This window comes from Acomys russatus, chromosome 3 (genome assembly GCF_903995435.1).
Source record: "Acomys russatus chromosome 3, mAcoRus1.1, whole genome shotgun sequence".
Lineage (NCBI taxonomy): Eukaryota > Metazoa > Chordata > Mammalia > Rodentia > Muridae > Acomys > Acomys russatus.
Window position 1 is genome coordinate 84624611 of NC_067139.1, and position 23917 is coordinate 84648527.

At 50.7% G+C, this 23917-nt stretch overlaps 2 protein-coding genes across 2 annotated transcripts; one reads left to right on the forward strand and one right to left on the reverse strand.

The window, feature by feature from the left end:
- Positions 1–33: 33 nt before the first annotated feature.
- Rabggta (Rab geranylgeranyltransferase subunit alpha) lies at positions 34–7116 on the reverse strand. Its single transcript, XM_051143144.1, is given in 18 exon segments — positions 34–368; positions 1193–1280; positions 1542–1655; positions 3040–3156; positions 3260–3348; positions 3676–3764; positions 3896–3947; positions 4058–4163; positions 4269–4370; positions 4456–4538; positions 4631–4714; positions 5142–5223; positions 5225–5349; positions 5593–5780; positions 5974–6098; positions 6444–6554; positions 6688–6744; positions 7023–7116. Coding segments are annotated over 17 exon segments (1707 nt in total). The 5' UTR covers positions 6691–6744; positions 7023–7116; the 3' UTR covers positions 34–219.
- Positions 7117–17131: 10015 nt separating this feature from the next.
- Positions 17132–17376, forward strand: LOC127187247 (ATP synthase membrane subunit K, mitochondrial-like). The gene has a single exon (XM_051143419.1). The coding sequence runs from the start codon at positions 17209–17211 to the stop codon at positions 17374–17376; it is 168 nt and encodes a 55-aa protein (XP_050999376.1). The 5' UTR covers positions 17132–17208.
- The last annotated feature ends 6541 nt before the right edge of the window (positions 17377–23917 follow it).

Here is a 23917-nt window from a genome sequence, read left to right on the forward strand (position 1 = left end):
TGAACTCAAGTCCAGTTCTGGTCTTGGCTCTCAGGAGCATTGCAGGAGGGCAGACCCACACCCCGGGGCCTTTCCCTTCCTTTTCTCAAGATGCACAGCGGTGGTTGTGGAGGTGATGACATGATGGCAGCAGTAATGGTAGCCTGGCAGCCTGGAGCGGCCTCTCCATTCTTTATTCAGTCCCAATAAGTTAAAGGGTGCGGGTGAGGGCGGGGCCTCCTAGGTGAGGATGCTGCTAACGGAGGGCAGCATTTCAGCCAAACGCTCCATGATGCCCCCTTCTTGGCACAGGGTGTTGCCCTGTAGGTTGAGGAGGACTAGCCTGGGGCAGGAGGCAAGAGGCTGAAGGGCTGCAGACTGATGGAGGCCTTGGGCGAGAATGTCAAGGAAAGCTCAGTAGCGCTACCCAACCGCACAGTCTGCTACTGGACAACCTCCCCAAAGCTGCAAACTGCTGCTCGGCAGCATCCGATGGTGCCTTACACACTTCCCTGGAGAAAATAAAGCTCCTAAGCAGAGACTGTGAACGTCTGGTGGAAGAGGGGGTTGTGGGAAGCAGGTCCTTATGGGGTCACAGGAGAGGTGGGGACGCCTGTCAAGTGGCACTTAGAATTTATAAGGGGCTTCTGAGGGGAAATGTGGGGCCAAGATGCTTTAACCTCTCATTTTCAAGAGGATCAAAGAGTTCAAGATTTTTTTTTAAAAATATGGAACTTTCTGGGCTGGAGAGATGGCTCAGTGGTTAGGAGCACTGGTTGCTCTTCCAGAGGTCCTGAGTTCAATTCCCAGCAACCACATGGTGGCTCATAATTGTAACTACAGTTCCAGAAGATCTGACACCCTCTCACAGACATATACGCAAGCAAAACACCAATGCAAATAAAATAAATTATTTTTAAAAATGGAACTTTTTGGTTTCTAGACTATTCCATAGTTCCTAAGAATCTCTACAGGTTGCCTGTCTGTGAACTCTAGCTTGTGGAAGTCACACTACACAGAACTCCAGAGTAGAAGTTAATAACAGCCACAGACAGCTCCAGGCTACCACATCTCCCACTCAGCTCACCCTGCCCATGCCCTGTTTCCTGCCCTGCCTTGAGATGACCCTGTCTGTCTGTGTCTGCGGTTTGTCCCTCTGTGGCCTGCTCCTTGCCCTATGAGCTGTCTGCAAAACAGACTGAAGGAAGGATACGGTTATTGCATAGTAACAGCTCCTGCAGCCGAGGGAGGTTAGCCACACCGTCCAAGTTCTCCAACGCGTTATCACTGGCCTGCAGCACCTGAGGGGCAGGGAGTCGGGGAAGCCCAAGATCAGACAGGCAGCCTGGGACTGGTACAAGCCATGGAGGAGCCCAGAGTGACTGACTAGCTTGGGTGTGTGGAAAAGCTCACAGGGCCAGGCTGTGTGGCAGGAGAGGGTGGGAAAGAAATTACCTGCAGTGGCCAGGAGGTTCCAGACATTGCTGTAACTGAGGCAAACTTCTGAGTGTTAAAGAGGAAAAGGGCTGCCCCAGAGAGAAAAAGTAGGGTAACTACTTTACCTCAAGACAGCGCAGAGCAGCCAGGGCTGGGGGCAGGGCTCGGAGACGATTATGTGACAGGTCAAGGTGAGTGACCAAGAGCAGTTGTTCCAGATGGCAGAGCACCGTCAGATCCTAGGAGGGGATGGGGTGAGAAACTAAGCAAGAGCTCGGAGATCTGTAGCCACCAGGTCTGTGTTCCATATGGACCTTACAAGACTCTTGTTAGAGGCTAGCAGCACGTAAGAAAAAGGTAGCCCGCCAGGTGTGGTGGCGCACGCCTTTAATCCCAGCACTTGGGAGGCAGAGGCAGGTGGATCGCTGTGAGTTCAAGGTCAGCCTGGTCTACAAAGTGAATCCAGGAAATCCTGTCTCGAAAACAAAACAAACAAATAAAACAACAACAACAACAAAAAAAAAAAAAACAAGAAAGAAAGAAAGAAACAAACAAACAAATAGCCTAATCCATATGAGTATATGCTATGTCAGGGACAGGTGACAGAGAGGGTTATGGAGGAGTGGCTAGTGAGGCTAGTGAGAGCAGACAGGGAAAGGAACCCTCAAGTGTGGAAGGGACAGAAGATAGTGACATGTCCTACAACAGACAGAAAAGGTACGATTGGGCCTGCAGTGGGCTGTAGTGATGAGGTAAAACTGATTTGTGAAGATGAACAGAAGGACAAGAAGACCATCAAGGCTGGTGGATCTCGACCCAGGGGGCTCTGCTCAAACTACTGTACCAACCAAGGACAGTACATGCAGCAAACCGAGATCCCCTACTCAGATCTAGCCATTCTCCACAGCTGTGTGGAGAGCAGGGACTGACTCTGACATGAACTCTGGTGCCCCCAGTTTGACCACTTCCCCTTGGAGGGGAGGCCTGGTGGCATTCAGAGGAAGGGTAAGCAGGCTACCAGGATGAGAACTGATAGGCTGTGATCATATGGTGGGGGAGGAGGTCCCCTTCTGTCACAGACCTAGGGGAGGAGAATGGGCTGAAGGAGGGAGGGAGGGGAACAGAAAGATACAAGTGAGGGGATAACAACTGAGATGTAATCTGAATAAATGATTTAAAAAAAATGACTAGGAGGGCCTAGAAACAGAAACAGAGCCTGCGAGGCTTTCAGAAATCTCTAGAAGCTATTTAGGTTTTAAGTTTTGGGGGTACTGATCCAGTGTGAGAAGCATAGGAACGCACAGCATGGGTGGTAAAAGGCCCCCCTTGCTTTTTTTTTTTTTTCTTCCGGTTCTAGGAATTAAACCCAGGGCCTTACCAATGAGCTATGCTTCCCTAGTCTAGCTTTGGTGATTCAGGATTTAAAACCAGGGAGCAAACAGGACGAGGAACCCACTGACAGAAAGCAAGACCTAGCAAAGGACTAGGCCAGAAGAAAGATGGCGGAGTCAGCCGGGTGGGGAAGAAGAAATATCTAGAAAGGTGCTATGACAAAGGCGAAGGCACAATATAGTGAAGGCAGCAGGAAGGGGCCCAGGGACGGGGCCCGAGCTAAGCCCAGACCTTGTGAGCCAGGTGCAGCACTCGCACGTCGGCGTACTCCATCTTGAGAACGCTGTTCTCCAGCAGGAACTTGCTGCGCAGGTCATCCAAGTAGGCTGTTCTCATTGGGTCCACAGCCTGGTGAGGACGACGGGCAGTCAGCTGCCTTCTAACTGCCCTCCGGGCCTCCCCTGGCCTGGCCCCTGGCCGCCCCCCCCCTCCCCCCCCCGCAACAACTTGCTTTGAGGGTATTGAAGTACTGCAGGGTCTCCTTCTCATACAGGAGGGGGTCCAAGGCCCTCATTAGCAGGATGATGGTGAGCAGGCACCCTGGGGGAGAGGGTGGAGAAATGTTTACAGTTTCTTTTTATTTTTTTAAGTTTTATTTATTTATTTATTTTTTAATTTTTTTTATTTATTTAGTATGTATATAGTGTTCTGTCTGCATGTACACCTGATCACCAGAAGAGGGCATCAGATCCCATTATAGATGGTTGTGAGCCACAATGTGGGTGCTGGGAATTGAACTCAGGACCTCTGGAAGAGCAGTCAGTGCTCTTAACCACTGAGCCATCTCTCCAGCCCCTGTTTACAGTTTCTTGAGGTGCTGTGCTCAAGGAGGTTCCCCCTGGGACCTGGCTTGGGGGAGGGTCTCACATTTATTCTCTGGCTCCAGCTCCTGTAGCTCCTTGCAGGATTCAAGCTCAGACTGCAGCACTGTGGACTTTTCCACAGACAGCTCGCACCTGAGAGCAGGCAGGTTAGGGAAGGCATGCTGCCCACAGCCCAGAGTTCTAAGGCATCCTCCCTCCCCCAGGCCCAGGCCTCCTGTCCCAACTGCCTGGTGCTTAGAGCTCCTCTCTTTTCCCATTGTCACCTGAACAGCTGTTCATCAGTGGCTGAGTCTCGGCACCAGCACTCCTGACGGCCTAAGGGAAAGGAAAGGGCAGTTAAGATGGGACACTGCCGCAGTGGGGAGAGGGGAGAGCTAACAGTAGGGGAAGGAGACAGTAGGGAGTGGAGCTTTGGCCAGCATCACCTTTTAAAAGCACACACTCCTTTTGGGCATCACTTGCTGTCCAGATGACACGAAATGTGTGCTGGGGCAACTGGTCATTGAGAGAGGCAGCGGGCAGGTCACAGAGCTGAGAGTACTGGGTCAAGGAAATGCGCTACCTCACTGCTTTTCTGACTGTCCCACCCTAGTCCTGCCCCAAGCTCTCATTTCTGCCCCACCAATTCTGGGATACCCAGACATGGCTGGGCCGGTTCCTGCCATCTGGAGTCTTCCACTCCACACGCAGAGGGGCCTCATCAACCATGAGTAGCAAGGTCCCCATCCTGGAGCCCACCTGCCATGGGGGACAAAGAGAGACCCGTTTTAGCTCCAACAGCCTCAGAGTCCCATGATGCGCTCAGTAACACCACCTGACTCACTATTAGTGGGCGAGAAAAGCAGACCGACAGACAGGCCTCTCTCCGGCTCACGTGCAGGCAGCGCAGAACATCCTGAGGCTCCGCTGAGGAGAGAGACAACGAAGGCCTTGTTTGCCTTACGTCTACTTTGTTTCCTTCCAAGTCTCAAACACCCTGCGCTTTCCCCACTGCTCACCCCGACCTAGGAGCCAGCGATGATAGAACCAGGCGCTCTGATCGTTTGGGTCAGTAAAGAAGGCATTTTGTACCAACTCCAGCTCTGTGAGGGGTGGGGGCCAGAGAGACATGGGGCTGTGTCAGTATGCTGGTGGGATCCTAGATGCTCCAACAGCCCCAAGTCTCACTTGTACCCTGGCTCAGAAGGCAGGTCCAGCATGGGGCTGGACAGGCATCAGGATTGTGGTGGTCCTGCAGAATCCTCTAGGCCAGTGGCTCTCAACCTTCCTAGTGCTGCGATCCTTTAATGCAATTCCTCATGTTGTGGTGACCGCCCCCCGCCACCATAAAATTATCTTTGTCAATACTTCAAAACTTCATAAATGTTTGCTACCGCTATAAATGGCTATAGTAAATATATGTAAATATCTGATATTTCTGATAGTCTTAGGTGACTCTCTGAAGGGTCGGTCAACTCCCAAAAGGGTTATGGCCTACAGGTTGAGAACCGCTGCCCTAGACTCACTTACCTTTCAACAGTACGTTTTCAGGGAGGCGTCCCTGTGGGCCAGAGTCCGGCTGGGGGTGCAGCTGGGGCAAGAGACGGGAGCGGTGGGTAATGCCAGGAGGAGTAGTTGGAGAAGTTCCGGGTGATGAGGCTATCGGTGAAGGCCAGCTCCTCTGCAGGGGCCACAGCAGCCTGCGTAGCTACAAACCTCCGATAGTCCCAGCAGTGAACTGGGGAGAGAGAGGGAGGAGCCTATCTCAGAAGCAAGCCAAAGAGGAGCTACTCCACCTACAAAGTCTTCAGCGCAAACCACACACGCGCCAACATCTGGCCCCACCATCCCTTCGAGCACCACCACAGTGGATGCTGGTGAGCGACCCAGCACATCCCTCCCTACTTTGAGCCTTAACGAGGACCCAGGACCAGGATGTGGGGCAAATGGAGTCTGTGGGAACAGCACTGTGGACACGTACAGTTCCGCTCATCAACCTCGAGGAAGCGAGCACACAGCTCCAGCTCCCGAGCCCAGTTGGGCTCAGGCAGGCGGCCTAGGAGCCAGCAGCGGTGGTGCCAAGTGCCGTAGGACTTAGGGTTCACGCGTAGACAGCTCTCTAGGAAGCCCAGCTCAGCCTTCACCAGAGCATCCAACTCCTCAGGGGACCTGCACCCCAAGAGAAAGGGGGTAGGTTAGAACTTTCCAACACCTAGCCTCAATTTCTCCGTCCCTTGCTACATCTGGTCCCGTCCTGTCCCCCACCCCCTCAGCATCCCACCTCTATGCCCTGGCTACTCCATTCCAGCAACAGGTCTGCACCCAGGCGGGGCCAGGGCAGGGACCTCAAACTATTACGCACTTTTGGGTTTCCAGCTGCTGGAGCACTTCTCGGCGACAGTTCCAAAGGGTGGCAAAATCAGGGTTGGCTCCCAGAATCTGGCTCGTCAGTTCTAGCACTGACTCGTCCAGCTCACCGGCCTGCCGCTGAGAAGACAGGTTACAGGGTCAGAGGTCACATTTCTCTTCCCAGCTCCACACTAAACATGACGAACTCAGAACCACTCAATAGTGGCCCCGTCGAAGAGGCACTACGCAGAACCTTAGGCAGCCTAAGAGGTAGTCTCTCACTTAATCTTTGCAACACTCTTACGCAGAATGTCCATTCATTGGCTACATTTTACAGACCAGCAAACTGAAGACAGTTTCAAGGAACCAACACAGCAACACACAGAATCCAGATTTGGAGTCCTGCCTACACTTTGACTCTAGGCTCAAGATTTCGGTCTGTGTTATCCTTGGGGGGTTAGGGCTACCTCTGGGGGCCCCCACCTTCTGGAAGACAGCTTGAGTGGCTGACTGGTAGAGCTTTAGCTTCTGTTCCCGTTCTAGCCTTTTGGCTTCTGCCTGCTCTTCAGACGTCTTCACCTTCAGGCGCCCATGCTACAGGGATGGGGAGCGGGGTATGAATGCAGGTTGCTTAGCAAGGGCCGACTTGCAGAAGCCCCGCCGAGACAGCCACGTGAGGTGAGGGCAGGAGCATGCTGGGGCAAGGGGCTAGGCTCAGGGCTCTCACCATGGTGTCGGATCAGCGCTGGGAACAGGGGAGGGGTCCAGAGGTAGCCCGCTCAGTCTGCGGAGAAAGATGTCAATCACGGAACCCCGCCCACGCAGCCCCGCCCCCAGGTGCTTCCCGGAAGCTTCCAGCTGGCTCAGGCTAAGGATTCCCGGGTGTAAAGGGGGCCTGCGGCTCGCACCACAACCCGGACCTCGGTTCGCACAGATCTTTCCGAAGCCCCACCTCGGCCGCCCGGCCGAGACACACACCGCACCGGGTGAGAGCAGTGCCAGCTCACCCCGCAGATCCTTGCGCCCCCCCGCCCCCCGCCACTCCTACACGGGCGAACCCACCTGAGTTGGGAGGAGGTGCCAGGACTTGCAACTCCTGCCTGCCACTGAGTCCGTCCCAGGGTGGCTAGAGCGGCTCCGTGCCGTGTGGTGGCGAGGCTGTGCGCCCTCTGCAGGCCTGGCGAGGGAGCTGCGTGTGCGTCGTCATGTTTCTGTTAGCGCCCCGTGTGTGTTTGTGTGTGTGTGTGTGTGTGTGTGTGTGTGTGTGTGTGTGTGTGTGTCAGTGCCACTGGAGAATGTGGAAAGGTGCTTCTCGTTAGCAACTCAAACTGCAGCTTGAAGGGACCAGTGTCGGCTCAGGACACCCCAAGACCAAAATTTCAGCACAAAGGGATGTTTAATCTTAATTGAGCGTGTTGATTTTGGCGAGCCCAAAGGGGGCTTTTGATTGCTGGACTTTAATACTTTGCTAGCTGGACCTTGGCAGTCAGCCTCAGAAGGAGGAAGTGGCCAATTAAGGGAGTGGACCATGTTCGCTAGTTTTCAGGAATGTAATCTAGCAGTCTTTTAGCAAGGCAGAGGGGATAAATGGGGAGGAGGGCAAGGCCACCCAGAGCCATGTTTGCCGTGTTCAGCCTGGCCGAGTCCCTGCAGAGCCTACTTAGAGAAGAGTTTGCAGCACTGACGCTAGCGAGTTCTGGCTGTGAAAATTCTCAGGTTCCTTCCTGTTCTCCTGATTTCATCCATGTCCATGGTTACTATCCAGAAGGCGATGGCACCCAGATCCAGCCCACATGTCCACAAATATAATAATAATTGTATATCTGCATACATGTATATTGACATAGACAAAAGCCTGGGGCCGTGGTGCTGCTTGCACTGTCTGCTTCCCAGGAGGTCGACACAGGAAGTTCTAGAGCTCAAGGCCAGTTTAGGAAATAGTAAGATTTCTAATTATTATTGTTATTATTATTTTGGTTTTTCAAGATATGGTTTCTCTGTGTAGCCTTGGCTGTCCTGGACTCTCTTTGTAGACCAGGCTGGCCTCAGACTCACAGCAATCCACCTGCCTCTGCCTCCCGAGTGCTGGGATTAAAGGCATGCACCACCTCACTTGGCAGATTTCTAATTTTTAAAAAATTGAGTCAGCTGAGTGTGGTGGCACACGCCTTTAATGCCAGCACTTGAGAGGCAGAGGCAGGCAGATTGCTGTGAGTTCAAGGCCAACCTGGTCTACAAAGCTATTCCAGGAGAGTTAAGGCTAACACAGAGAGACCCTGTCTTGAAAAATGAAAAAATTGAGTATTGCAGGTGGATCTCTGTGATTTCAAGGCCAGCCTTGTCTGCAGAGTGAATTCCAGGACACCCAAAGCTACACAGAGAAACCCTGTTTCAAAAATCAAAGCAAGCAAGCAAACAAACAAACAAACAAAATGTAAAAATTGAGTATGGATGGGGAGTGGTGGTGCACACCTTTAATTCTGAGATACCAGAACTAAAATTGGATTTCAGGGTAACTGGGGCAAAGGTTAAGAAATAGGCCTACAGGAGATAATCTGGCCAGCTGCAAAGAGCAGCGCCACTAGAGACAGTGTTGCTTAGTGACTGACCCAAAGGATCCCACCGGAGATAGAGTTGATAAGAGACCCAGTTTTACGGCCACATTGCCTCCTGTCCACCGGAGATAGGGTTAATAAGAAACCGGACACTTCCCTGGACAGGTAGTGAACACAGAAAGTTAAGGCATGGGTGGCCTTGGAGCCTTTTTCTGTAGCCTGTCACTTTAGACATTAGACCTCTTTATGTCACTCAACCAATAGATGCTTGCCAGGTTGGAACTCCCCTGCTTTGGGGCGCTGGGAGGGATAGAAACCTATAAATGTACCCTCAGCCCAGAGATCAGGGCTCTCTCTGGATATCACTGTGTTGACTGGTCAGAGCCCGGCTCTGAGTCGATTAAAGGGCCTCATGTATATTGCATCAGTATCAAGTCCTGGTGGTTTTTTTGGGGGGTCTCACGATCTGGGTACAGCAGTTCCAGCACTCAGGAGGCAGAGGCAGGCAAATCTCTGAGTTCAAGGCCAGCCTGGTTTATAGACAGTTCCAGGACAGCCAAGGCTAACACAGAGAGACCCTGTCTCAAAAAAACCAAACCAAACCAAAACAAAAAAAGCCTGGTGGCGTATGCCTTTAATCCTAGCACTCAGGAGGGAGAGACAGGTGGAGCTCTGTGAGTTCAAGGCCAGCCCTGGTTTACAGAGTGAGTCCAGGACAGCCAGGGGCTGTTACACAGAGAAATCCTATCTCGAAAAACCAAAAAAAAAAAAAAAAAAAAGGAGAAAAAAATTAGTAACACCTTTGTGTCCCAGAGACATTTCAAACTAACAAGACACTGTCTTGTCTCTTGTCTCTCCCACTGAGTGCTGGCTTTATGTTCATTGCTGTACTGGACAGCACTGTCCTCTCACTGCTGTTGCTGTACTGGACAGCACTGTCCTCTCACTGCTGTTGCTGTACTGGACAGCACTGTCCTCTCACTGCTGTTGCTGTACTGGACAGCACTGTCCTCTCCCTTTTATCACCCTCTCCATTCCAGTTGCTTTAAGGCTGTTGAAATGTTTTTCATCCCAGCTATGTCCCCTGTACTCTCTCTCCTTTTAAAGATTTATTTATTTTATGTATATGAATACACTGTCTTCATGCACATCAGAAGAGGGCATTGAATCATATTACAGATGGTTGTGAGCCACCATGTGGTTGCTGGGAATTGAACTCGGGACCTCTGGAAGAGCAGACAGTGCTCTTAACCTCTGAGCCATCTCTCCAGCCCCTCTACCTTCAATTCATCTTTTGTGCCCTGGAAACATATACCTACTATATAACCAGTCTTTTCTAGGCCCTGGAATGTATTTTAGAGGAAAAGAGACACTTTTGTTGGCCTTGTGTACTTACTTCAGTCGAGCCGTGGGGAAAACATACATAAGTCAGTGATTATTTGGCTCCTGGCGCTGGGATGAAACTATGCATGTGAATACACACACACACACATACACACACATACATACACATACACACACACATACACACACATACATACACACACACACACACATACACACACATACATACACACACACACACACACAGGCAGAAGCAGAGTAATTCAAAACATTACTCAGCCTAACATAGCTCCCAGCTGTAATCTCAGCACTTGGGAGGCTCAGGAAGGAAGGAAGGTTCTGGGTTTGAAGCCAGCCTGGGATCTGCAGTAAGATGCTATTTCAAAATGGAAAAGTGAAAAGGCTGATGTCCTGCACAACCCCTGTAACCCCAATACTTGGGAGGCGAGAAAGAATCTCAAGTTTGAGGACAGCTTGGGTTAGAAAGGGAGTTCCAGGTTAGTTTCTGCTACATAGTCCCAGAAAACCCAGTGACAGAAGAAAAATTTTATCTAGATGCTTGAGTTCACGTTAAGATTAAATAAACCATCTATGTGAAATGCTTTGGATGACTATACTAAATAAATGCTCAGTAAATAGTAATAAAGCAAGCATATAGTTATAGTTATGGTTATTTTTAATTTTCCTGGCAAACATGCAAGAAACTGAGGTCCAGAAAGATTAATAGCTTGCCGACGGCCACCCAGGTAGTAAGTAGGCAGACAAGACTTGGACCTAATTCTGGTCTAGCTCACCTCTTCATCCATTTATTTTTTTTATTGTTGCTGTTGGTTTGTTTGGTCACTTCTGGATCTTGTTTCTTGTTCTATAGGTACTCAGACACCCAGCCAGATACCAGGAATACGGATGCCAAGTGGCGAACGTTTGCCAAACACAGCCTTACATCATAGTCACTGAGGGGGGAGGGAATGGGGTGGAAGAAGGTTGAGGTTAGCACGAAAGACTATTTAATAATTAGGATCTTGAAACTGGCGAAGCTGAGTCAGGCAGCCTTGAGAGGAAGTGAGTCTTGTGAAAAACATCTGCATTCAAAAAGGTGGGGCCTGTGTTTTGGAAAGAAAAGGCAGAGAGGGCATTTCAGTCGTGTGTGACGTGCAGATGGGAGTGAGAAAACCAAACAGACTTAGCTGGCTGGCAGAGGGAGGCTAGGCCAGGTGCCCTCACAGATAAGAATAAAAGAATTGATGACAAGCCTCTTACTTAATGGCAAGAGTTGTCATGAGTTCTGTCTGGCCTTCGCTGTGAGGTGGTGGGAGGCAGGCAGCTGTGCGCTCTGATATTGGAAGAGATTTTCCTGCTCATTGTGAAAGCGATGATTTGAACATCAGTAGAGACCAGTCAGCATGCTTAACGCTGCTGGACAGGAGTAGGGACCATCGTCCACATCACACGATGAGGACAGAAAGGTGGGTGGAGAGCATCAGTACACACACTGCTTCCAGGACCCTGAGCAGTCAGAGACCAAATATGGGTTGGAAGGAAGGAAGGAAGGAAGGGACATTGAGCCACAGACAAAGCTGGCTGGCAGCCATGCTCCAGAGGTAGAGGGAGTAAAGAAGAGGCCGGGACTGAAGCTGGGGTCCTTTGTAACGTAAGGCAGTGTGTATGTTCAGCCACCTGATCGTCTGTATCAGCCCGGGGCTGCCACAGAGTGCTAGGCTCCAGGGCTCCAGTGCTAGACAAAGCAACAGCAACCCAAACCCACACCGACCAACCAAAAACAGAAAAACCACCCATCTCTGCCTTCTTGGAGGTTTTTGTCAGTGAAACCCTGTGTCATAGGGCAGCATGAGGTGGCACACCGCTCTCCCCCCCAGCTCTCAGGAAGCCGAGGCAGGTGGATCTTTATGAATTTGAGGCCTGGTTTAGGTAGTGAGTTCCAGGCCAATCCAGGCTGCATAGTGAGACCATGTTTCCAAAAAACCCTAACCCTAGCCCCAAACAAACAAACAAACAAACAGAAACAGTCTTTCACTAACCCTGGAGCTTGCTACTTTGGCTAGTGTTTCCGAGCGCCTGACATCTTCCTGTGAGTACTCCTTCACCCCCACTGGAGGTTAGAGATAAACCCAGGCTTTTATGTGTGGGGTGGTGATCTGGGTAGCAAGCACTTTATCTACTGAGCCATCTCTCCAGCCTGTGACTCCCACCTCCCCTTTCCTTTTCAGCACTTTGGGGTCTTGTTGACACTAAGCAGACTGTACCCATGAGCCACACCCCTAGCCCTCCGACCTTCTTGACAGTGGGAAATGCTCACTGTCTGCATTGTCCAATACAGGGGCCTTGGTCCCATGTTGAAATGTGGCTAATGTGATCGAAGAGTTGAATTGGTTTTTTTTTTTTTCTTTTTCTTTTTCTTTATTTGTCTTCCTGGCTGTCCTGGAACTTGCTCTGACCATTTAAAACAAGGGCCTGGTGGGCTTTCTCTCCCAGCAGTATGGCTCCCTGCCTGTGGTGCCCCACAAGATAGAGGACAGACAAGGATGCGTGACTTCCCTGGCTTTATTCAAACTGACCAAGCCTAAGTTGGGAGAATAAGATCCCCCTCAAAGGCCCTTAAGACCCCCACAGACCTCAAGGAGACGCTGGCCCTCGGTTTTGGTCTCTGTGTGTGCTTCTGTGCACCCCTGATGGAGAGAGCCTTCCCTTACTGGCTGCCTCAGCCTGCTGTCTGCTGCTTCCTGCTGTGCTGGCGGTTTTTCTTGCCTTTTGATGGGTTCTTTAACTGGCAGAGAAAACGAATCCGATCAAGATGTCTAGGTGGTAGCCGGTATGCATCTTGGGGCGGGGGCGGGGGGTGAGGGCCTCTGCTTCTGAGGAGCAACCAGCAGGATTGCTAGTAGATGGGATCCAACAAAGGCTCGTTAGAATCAGTAGTTTATAAAGTAGAGACGTGGGAACCTGTGGCTTCCACAGAGCTGTTGGGATGTGGTGGGGAGACAGAGGGCACTGTGAGAAGAGAAAGGGCCACTCCTACCAGTTGGGTTTGATGTGGGGGTGCCCCGAGGCAGCAAGAAACAGTTGCTTGGAGAGAGGTCAGAACAGAAGAGGTCAGCGTGGGTGTCAGCCCTGGGCACGTAGTAATTACACGGTGGCAGGGAATGCCATGCAGGGAGAAGAAAGATGAGGGAACCCACAAACAAGCTTTGGGAGAGTCACGGTTAGGGCAGGGCTGCCAGTGCTGGACAGAGCAGCATCCGTGGGGAAGCAGAGAACAGTGGACAGTGGATCGAGAAAGAGAGCGTCTGTGTTTCCAAAGCCATTATTCACGGGCCACAATCACAGCTGTGTGCTGTACCGCCCGTGTGGCGGGCAGGACGGTGGATTCCGCTCAAGGTCGCACTCTCAGGGATGACCGAGCTCAGTGTCCAGGCAGCGAGATTCCAGAGAACACTTGCTCGCTTTCTCGCCACTGCTCCTTGCATACTGCACTCTACTGAACAGCCTAAGGTGGAAGGAAGTCAGGAAGGGTGGGTTGGAGGTTTCTAGGCGTGCTGGAGATTTGCTTCTCCCAGGGAAGGAGAAGAAAGAGGAAACTAACTTGACGTCATCGCTCAGCAGGTCTCAAGTACTCGGACATTTGTATACGTAGAAATCCAGTGTTGAGAACTGTGGGGCTAAGCCCTGAGTCACAGGAAAGAGAGTGGGAGGGGAAGAGCTGAGTGGGGGCTATGCTGAGGGAGAGGAGAGCTGGGGCGTTATCAGGGCATGGCTTCCTTGCTTGTTATCTTCTGCGACTGTGATCCACCTCTGCTTGCAGCTTCCGAGTGGTTCTTTCCGCGCCCCCCCCCCCCCCCCGCCGCCGCACCCCCTACCCTCCCCCACCCCCGCCTCTACTGAGAAAGATATCAAAGGGGAGGGCCATTGAGTCCCCAGCAGCCCAAAGATACTCAGTGAGGAAAAGTGTGCAGCCTGCGGGCTGGAGGTGGGGGCCAGGGTTGGAGTCAGGTTTCTCAATCTGAATGCTTTGGTAGCAGATGTCAGCCTCAAGATAGTGAACTGGGGGTTGCATCAGAGGTAGTAAACACAGCTAGACTGTCAGGATATCAAGCCCCAGATAACACTACCTAGTGTCTTTGTTGGCTTTGTGGCAGACCCTAGTGGTGGCATGTTTTCAATGATGGATAAAAACTGGATTATGGGATGGCCAGTTTGTAGGGATGGATATGATAGATTTAATAATTTTAAAGTCCAGTTCTTTGGTTCTCAAATAGTGATCTGCATAATAACAAACATGTAGGGGGTGGAATAACACGGCTATGAGAGGACGGGGATCCTGGCTGGCTCCGAGGTGGTAAGGGTAGGTGCCGAGCTTCCCTTTGTGGAGCACAGGTTCCAAGGGAGCTTTAGTGCCCAGACTCTGTGGTGGTGTTAGGTCCAGGTGCGAGTATGTGCTCCATTTTAAGAGGCACAGAGACAAACTGTAGTGAGGAGGGAGAAATCAGGATGGTAGGAGAGCTGGTGCCAATGGGGGCTGAACTAGAAGAAAAGATGCAGGAGGCAGAGGTGAGTCTTCAAAATCCTGGAGTGGAAGCTACACTGATATTTCCTGTGTGTGTGTGTGTGTGTGTGTGTGTGTGTGTGTGTGTGTGTGTGTGTGCTGAACGCTAAAGGTGTGTTGGGTCCCTGGAGCTGGAGTGCCAGGTAGCTGTAACTAGCTAGGAACTGAACTCTAGTCCTCTGCAAGAGGAGTGTGCACTTTTGACTGCTGAGCCATGTCTCCAGCTCTCCTGTATCTCTTGAGCAAAAAGAACAAAGACCAGTGGATGCACAGACTCACTGCGAAGGACTTCCTGATTGTCGGAGCTGGCCAGAGGTGGAGCTAGCCTCAGCGAATGGTGATAGATGCACTGTCGTAGGAGGTGATGAAGCCTGTGTTACTCAGCCACTTTGAAAAAAGGCAATAGAGCCAGGTAGTGGAGGCGCATCCCTTTAATCCCAGCACCCAGGAGGCAGAGGCAAGCAGGTCGCTGGAGTTCAAGGCCAGCCTGGAGTACAGAGGGAGTTCCAGGCATGCCAGGGCTACACAAACAAACCCTGTGTCAGGAAAAAGAAAAAAAAAGTAGCCGGGCGTGGTGGTGCACGCCTTTAATCCCAGCACTCGGGAGGCAGAGGCAGGCAGATCGCTGTGAGTTCGAGGCCAGCCTGGTCTACAAAGCGAGTCCAGGACGGCCAAGGCTACATAGAGAAACCCTGTCTCGAAAAACCAAAAAAAAAAAAAAAAAGTAATAGAAGACATTGAAGGACAAATGCTTCCCCTCCTGAACTTTTCAGGATTCTGGTCACTGAGATGGAGAAGGGACACAGATGACTCGGAGCTCAAGCACGCCCTTATTTTACTCATTTCATCAGAGTCCTGAGGTTCTTTGAGTACTTGGGTTCTCTCTAGCCTCCTGACACCCCAGTTCTTCTGAGTCAGCCTGGTAAAACCTCCTGATGGCCAGTGGCATTAGTCAGTGCCCACAGTGTACATCCTGGCTGGGGAAGGAGGGGGAGCAGGTTAGCCAGTGAATAAAAGGGCACAGCCCAAGGGCTGGGCCTAAAAGCCTGAAGGACCCTGCAGGAAAAGTCCCTGTGGCAGAGAATCCTATATCACATAGGAAGTGACAGGTGTTGACTCAGGTTGGTGTCTTTAAGGAAGAAGTCAAGGAAAAGCAACCAGGAAATAGGACCAAAAAGCTCGAAAGGCTCCCTGAGTCAGGACTTGCGCCTCTGCTATGCGAACTAGACCCTGCTGTGGTTGGTGAAGCTGATGACTTGGCTAAAAACCACACTGAAGGGTTGGGAATATGGCCAAGGTGCCTTTTGCCTGGTAGCCTGGCAAAGCCGCTGAACAACTTTAGAATGGCGCTACTGAATTTTGGGCATACGCAACATCAGTATCAGGAAGCAGAGCCCTGGGTGATCTTCTGTGCCAGGTGAGATATGAGCCGGACCAGGGTGAGAGACTGTGGCACCTGTGGAAGTGTGAGGCACTTGGACTGGCAGATGAGCACAGAGGATAAGTGCTTACTTTTACCTTGCCTTGTCCATTCACTGTACAATAGTAACTGACGGCCCTCAGCTGGACCTGTGGCACAGGGGATACAGCCATGAGACAAACAGATAGCATCCCTGAGCTTAGGGCCTAGAGCAGGGCCATCCAACTGAACCTTCTGGATGACGGAAATAATCATATAAGGAAAGGTATATGGTGTTGGGTGCGTACCAAGTTGAGGGGACTGTGCCGTCTAGGATTAAAGTAGGCTTGGTGCAAGAAGAGAGCCCAGAGGTGGGCTGGCTTGGGGCTCGTGTGCTCACCTTCTCTGTGCCTCTTGGCAGCAGGGCCTATGGTGCTGTGACTACAATTCTAGTTCATCTTGTGGGGTGCAGCACCCACTGGATTCCATTTCTGCTGTGGACTACTCAAAGAGATTCACATGCCTGCATCCCCTTCACCCATCGAGGCTCCTTCACCCGTGGCAGTAACTCCGTAGACAGAATTCGACTAGTCATTAGTCAGCTGCAATGCTTGGTTACCGGCGCAGTTCCACAAAGTGACCCAAGACAGATAAGATCCCTTCTCATAGATCTACGCAGACTCTGAAGAAGGATACATATACAGCAGGTGACGTCAGAGCATCCTTAGCACCCTGAGGAAGTAAACCCTGTACTGAAACATAGCACGCTAGGCTTTGTAACTCCACAGAGCACTGGGGGTCTTGGGAAAGAATGGAAAGACAGCTCAGGGGCTAAGACTTGCTGTGCTTCCAGAGGACCTGGGTTCGTTCCCAGCACCCGTGTTGGGTAGCTCACAACTGCCTGTAACTCTGGCTCCAGAGGATCTTATGCTCCTGGCGTCTGTAGGCATCGGCACACTGGCGGTATACACTCACACAGACATATACACATAGGTTAATCTTTATGAAAAAGAAAGCTAAATACTGCTAAAGATGTTTGAAAACCCCACAGGGAAGCATGTTATTTTATGTGCTTACTTAGAAATTCATGCCAGGTGGTTGTGGCACATGCCTTTAATCCCAGGACTCGGGAGGCAGAGGCAGATGGTTCTCTGTGAGTTCGAGGCCAGCCTGGTCTACAAAGTTAGTGCAGGACAGCCAACGCTACACAGAGAAACCTTGTCGAAAAACAAACAAACAAACAAAAAAAACAAAAAAACAAAAAAACAAAAAAAAAGAAAGAAAAGAAAAGAAAAAGAAGAAAGGGTCTTCCGGTCAGGCTGAGCTGGTTGCTGGGTTTGTTGAAGGACATCGGCTGCGGAATTTGTGATTTGGGCGAAGACTGAAGTCATGGCTGGTGCAGAAAGTGATAGCCAGTTCCAGCTCACTGGTATTAAAAAGTATTTCAACTCTTGCACTCGCACAGGTAGAGTGAATTGTGTCCTAGCCACACATGGAAGCTTTGCTTTGTTGGTCTTTTACTTCAAGCTGAGACCTAAAAAAACTCCTGCTGTGTAAGCAACATAAATGAATTTTGAGCCGGGCGTGGTGGCGCACGCCTTTAATCCCAGCACTCGGGAGGCAGAGGCAGGCGGATCGATGTGAGTTCGAGGCCAGCCTGGTCTACAAAGTGAGTCCAGGATGGCCAAGGCTACACAGAGAAACCCTGTCTCAAAAAACCAAAAAACAAACAAACAAAACAAAATAAATGAATTTTGAAATGTCTGACGTCATCTGTTAAGTCCCATGCCTGAAGAACCTGATGTCAACTCATCATGTAATACTCAATTTGTACAATAAATTATGAACCTGGAAAAAAAAGAAAAAGAAAAAAGAAAGAAAGAAATCCATCTACAAGGGGCCAGAGAGATGGCTCGGTGGTTAAGAGCACTGGCTGCTCTTCCAAAGGACCTGGGTTCAATGGTCAGTATCCACATGGTTCAAACTGTCTGAAACTCTAGCACCAGAGCATGTGACTCCCTCTTCTGGTTTCCATGTCCACGGCATGCATGTAACATACCTCTGGACAAAACACCCATTTGTGTAAAAATAAAACAAAATTTAACTACACATTTATATGTGTATGTGTGTTTCATATATACAAATGTATTTCGTGTTCACACATAGCCATATGTGTATGTATGTAAAATATGTATGTATATTGTGCTGGCTAATCTTATGTCAACTTGACACACAAACTAGAGTTATTTTAAAGGAGGAAACCTCCACTGAGAAAATGCCTCCATAAGATCAAGCTGTAAAAACATTTTCTTCCTACACCCCCACCGCACCCTGGGACAGAGGGGCAAAGTTTCTTTTTGAAGCCCTGGCTGTCCTGGAACTCACTCTGTAGACCAGGGTGTTCTCGAACTCACAGAGATCTACCTGCCTCTGCCCCCCGAGTGCTGAGATTACAGGCATGTGCCACCACCGCCCAGCTTGTTCTAATACTTATCCCTATAACCACAGACAGGTTGTAGCTTTTACCCCTCGTCAAAGATGCTTCTTTTTTTCAGTAGACAGAGGGTCCTATAGAGAGCCTCACCCAGCCAAAACACAGAGAACAAGTGACTGTCGATACATTTACAGTGCAACCACCTGCACTGAGAGTGGAGGAAAATTCATGCAGAGGCAGCAGAAAGATGATAAAAACCAGAAGACCAGGACACCGGCTGTGAGACGGCGGCTTCCAGACATGACAAAGGAACCTGTGCCCGTCAAAGCTCAGCAATATGGTTCCCTACAGCAGACCCAAATGATGACACCACCAGTCAACATGCCAGTGCCAACACAGGGATTTCACAAGGTCCCACCCCAAGATGAAGAGCCACAGGAAGTCAATGGCTACTGAGGGAGGGAGAATTCATCTTCAGGGATGAGTCCCCTGACAGGTTATCCAACCCTAAGTGGTCATCCCTAAACACATGTACACAAGGGCAACATTAAATGGGCTGAGCTGATGTTTTATATACATACAAAACAATAAGGAAGTCACGAATTTGAGAGGGACTTGGGCAGCCAATGGGAGGGGTTGGGAGGGAATAGGGAAGGGTGGAAATGATGTAAACATAGTACTCACGCATAAAATGCTCAAAAAAGAAGAAAAAGGGCAGGCGTGGTCGCGCACGCCTTTAATCCCAGCACCCAGGAGGCAGAGGCAGGTGAATCTCTGTGAGTTTGAGGCCAGCCTGGTCTATAGATGGTGGTCGAGGACAGCCGGGGCTGAATATTTCGTGAACCATAGCTTCTAGAGCAAGACGGGTTGTACCTCACTGGGCTGGTGAGGGATTAAGAGAGAAACCAGGCATATCAGGAGTGATGGCAGGACGCATGGGCCAGGTGAGTCAGGCAGGGCGGGTACTCTAGTTCCCACAGGAACTCTGAGAGGGAGAAACGGGGAGTGGTGCGGAAAGCTTAGAACGCTCAAGATTGCTGACAGGAGCGAGGCTGTGCTGCTGTGTCTCCCCTGAATTCAGTGACTCAGGCTTGAGCTTTGGTCCAGAGATAGGGGTGACTAGAAGGACCCCAAGAGACATTCACTGCTCCCCCCAGCTGATGGCCTTGTTGGCTGGAAAGTAGTCTACTTGAGCTGGCAAGGACTGATGCATTCTAGGAGGCAGGAGCTAATCACAAGGCTAGTAGCAGGGACCGGATCCTGGCACGGGCTGCCAACTCTTCCTGAGAGAAGGAGGGCCTCTCAGCAGTGGGTCCCCCTGGACCTCTGAGTTTAGCCACACTCTGGAGGGCTTGGCAGTTTTCAGTTCTGTGCGTCAGGGTATATACTTCTGTGTGCGTGTGGAAGGTGGCGATGGGGGGCAGGGGACAGAAATGAGAACCTAGGAAAAAACCGGAAGCTTCTAGAAGACTGAGATGAACTCTGCAGGATGAATTCTGGCAGGCAGAAATGGGCCTGAGACCTGGTCTGGGGGCCTGGGGCGGGGTGGGGGGGGGGTGTGAGTGGAGTGGGTGTTACTGCAGAGATCAGACTTGCCTCAAGCAAAGGCGTGGATGGAAGCAAGTGCGGTGGATCTTGGGGAAGGCCAAGACTGAATTTGGCCAGGAAGTCCTGGAGGGTGAAAAAGCTGATTTTGTTCAGCGTTCTAGCAACCTCAACACCCGCTCTGCAGAAAACAAACAAAAGCTCTCCAAAGCCCAGAGCAAACAGGATGCCAAGCAGCAGAGTGGCCTGATACAAGGGAAAGAGCGTCAAGGACAGCCGGGCGTGGTGGTGCACACCTTTAATCCCAGCACTCTGGAGGCAGAGGCAGAGGCAGGTGGGTCGCTGTGAGTTTGAGGCCAGCCTGGTCTACAAAGTGAGTCTAGGACAGCCAAGGCTACACAGAGAAACCCTGTGTCGAAAAACAAAACAGAGCCGGGCATGGTGGCGCACACCTTTGATCCCAGCACTTGGGAGGCAGAGGCAGGCGGATCGCTGTGAGTTTGAGGCCAGCCTGGTCTACAAAGTGAGTCAAGGACAGTCAAGGCTACACAGAGAAACCCTGTCTCGAAAAACCGGAAAAAAAAAAAAAAAGAAAGAAAGAAAGAAAAAAGAAAACAAAACAGAACAAAACAAAGCATAACATCAGGGAAATCCATTCTGGGATTGCATGTGTTGGCTGAATCCAGACTCTTTAAGTTACTCGATCCTTCTAAGCTGTGGTTTCCTTTATTTCTTCACAGGCTTCGGCTCAGCTCCTGCTTGGCCCTTCTCCCATTCTCTCTGCAGCTCACAGCCGGCTGCTCTTCCACCAGTGGTCCACGCTGACTGAAATGTTTTTTTCTGTTTGCACTGCTTTACAACCAGCATCTGTAACCACCTGCAAGTTCTTACCTTTTCATTTAGTCTCTTGTTTGTTGTTTCTCTTTCATATAATGTTTACTTACATAACCACAATCTTTCCTTACAATCAATCAAAGGTCAAAATCAAACATAAGAAAATGAAGCCAGGGCTGGTGGCGCGTGCCTGTGATCCCAGCAGTCTGGGGCCCAGAGGCAGGTGGATCGATGTGAGTTCAAGGCAAGCCTGGTCTACAAAGCAAGGCTACACAGAGAAATCTTGACTTGAGCTCTCCCTGCAAAACAAAACAAAACAAAAAAAAACAATCCCCCCACACCAAAAAAAGGGAATAGAGGTTACATTAAAAAATAGAAAAAGAGCTGGGCGTGGTGGCGCACGCCTTTAATCCCATCACTCGGGAGGCAGAGGCAGGTAGATCCCTGTGAGTTCAAGGCCAGCCTGGTCTACAAAGTGAGTCCAGGACAGCCAAGGCTACACAGAGAAACCTTGTCCCAAAAAACAAAAAACAAAAACAAAACAAAACAACAAAACAAAACAAAAGAAGAAGAAGAAGAAAGAAAGAAAAATGAAAAAAGAAAAACAAAAACCAAACACCTAATACCTGCCTGGGTTGAAATTTCCTCCTCTTCCACCTCCTCCTCCTCCTCTTCCTCCTCCTCCTTCTCTCTTTCTCTCTTGGTTTTTCGAGACAGGGTTTCTCTGTGTAGCCTTGGCTGTCCTGGACTCACTTTGTAGACCAGGCTGGCCTTGAACTCACAGTGATCCACCTGCCTCTGCCTCCTGAGTGCTGGGATTAAAGGCATGTGACACCATGCTGGCTGCTTTCCCCATCTCTCTCTCTCTCTCTCTCTCTCTCTCTCTCTCTCTCTCTCTCTCTCTCTCTTTATGTATACAGTGCATATCAGATCATATTATAGATGGTTGTGAGCCATGTGGTTGTTGGGAATTGAACTCAGGACCTCTGGAAGAGCAGTCGGTGCTCTTAACCTCTGAGCCATTGCTCCAGCCCTTTTCCCCAGCTCTTAATTTTGAGGCAGGGTCTTCTAATGTGGCCCAGAGTGACAAATGACCTAGAAGTTAATATATGGCCCAAGCTGGCCTCCATCCTCCCAGGACTGGCAGTACATACATGCACCATCACGTTCAACTTCAGCTGCTTGTCTTTGATCCATCCGCTTCCTCCTTAGTCCCGGGTCATTCCTGGGGCAAATCTAACCTCCACGTGGGTCAGCACGAGGCTCCGGACAAGACCCTTGGATGGAAGCACCTACAGCATGTAGGGGGCAGGGCTTAGATGTGTACTCCGGCAGGTACTCAGGGCAGACTGAGGTGGGCATTGACACTCTTGGTTCCCTGGAGGCTGGAACACAGGCAGAGGTAAACTTACCAGAGAAAGGTATAGAGAGAAGAGTGTCATAACCCCTCAGGAGGGTAAAACCCTGAAAGAACAGGCCTGCATTCAAACAGAGGTGGGGACGGGTGGTGACTCCTGCGCACCTTGGCATCCTTACCCTGGGTCTCAGCATGGGTTGTTCTCTCTCTCTGTGCCCCCCTTCCCCCTCTCTCCCCCTTCTCCCCACATCATCTCTTTTTCTCTCTCTCTTCCCTCTCCCCCCCCCCCATCTGTCTTTCTGTCTGTCTGTCTGTCTGTCAAAACAAGAGTCTCCCTACATGGCCCTGGCTGCCCTGGAACTCACTATGTAGACTGGGCTGTCCTCATAGAGATCATCCTGCCTCTGCCTCCCAAGCACTGGGATTGAAAGGCGTTCATAACCAAACCTGGCTTGTTGTTTATTGATAACGGAAAGGACTTTGAGGGCTGGGGCTTTGTCAATAGACTTGCCAGTAAGTGCTTGTTGATTCAGGCCTAGGGCTGGGCTGGGCGTGGACAAGGCTGCCATGGACATTGACTGACCGGAAGATGGAGGTTAGAGAGATATTCCAGTGGAGGGTCTGGTGGGAAGGGTAAGCAGGGGAAGGGGATAGAGGCCGAGCCCATGCAAGAGGGGCTTTAAAGAAGGGATTGGCTGACCTAGCACTGGAGGTGATGGAGGAGAGGCTGTGAGGGGAGGAGAGGCTGTGAGGGGAGGAGAGGCTGTGGGGGGAGGAGAGGCTGTGAGGGGAGGAGAGGCTGTGAGGGGAGGAGAGGCTGTGAGGGGAGGAGAGGCTGTGGGGGGAGGAGAGGCTGTGGGGGGAGGAGAGGTTGTGGGGGGAGGAGAGGTTGTGGGGGGAGGAGAGGTTGTGGGGGGAGGAGAGGCTGTGAGGGGAGGAGAGGCTGTGGTATCACTGGGCTTTCTTTTGCTTTTCTTTTTTTTTTTTCTTTTTTTGTTTTTCGAGACAGGGTTTCTCTGTGTAGCCTTGGCCATCCTGGACTCACTTTGTAGACCAGGCTGGCCTCGAACTCATAGTGATCCACCTGCCTCTGCCTCCCGAGTGCTGGGATTAAAGGCGTGCGCCACCACCCCCGGCTGCTTTTCTTTTTTATTTCTTTCCTTTTTTTTTTTTTTTTAAAGATTTATTTATTTATTATGTATACACTGCTCTGCCTGCTTGTACCCCTGCAGGCCACAGAACTCATTATAGATGGTTGTGAGCCACCATGTGGTTGCTGGGAATTGGACTCAGGACCTCTGGAAGAGCAGTCAGTGCTCTTAACCACTGAGCCATCTCTCCAGTCCCTTTTTTTCTTTCTTATTTATTTATTTATTTATTTAAAGACAGGGTTTCTCTGTGAGGCCCTGGCTGTCCTGGAACTCACACTGTAGACCAGGCTGACCTTGAACTCACATAGATCCACCTGTTTCTGCCTCCCCAGTGCTGGGACAAAAGGTGTGTGCCACTATTGCCCAGCATTGGGTTCTGAGGTCATCTGGAGGCTCTCTTCTCCCAGGGACAGAAGGCCAAACAGCTGAAAGGACCAGATACCCCGTGCCATGGTCTTTGAGTGTCCAGGATGGGAAAGACCCAGGTATGAGAGGGGAAAAGAACAAACAGTCTTGGACTCAATTACCTTGCCTGGATTTGCTCACTGGGCTCAGGCTCCTGTGGGCGTTCATGACTCTCTGATTGCTTGTCTAAAGCCTCACCCTACTGCCACTCACGTTACCTCATCACTTCACCCGGCTACCCAGGATCGCCATTCTGTTTTCTTTTTTTTTTTCTTTTTGGTTTTTTGAGACATGGTTTCTCTGTGTAGCCTTGGCTGGCCTAGAACTCACAGAGATCCACCTGCCTCTGCCTCCCAAGTGCTGGGATTAAAG

What these genes read in the sequence shown, in the direction of transcription:
- LOC127187247 (XM_051143419.1), top strand. Translation starts at nt 17,209, where the DNA reads ATGGCTGGTGCAGAAAGTGATAGCCAGTTCCAGCTCACTGGTATTAAA.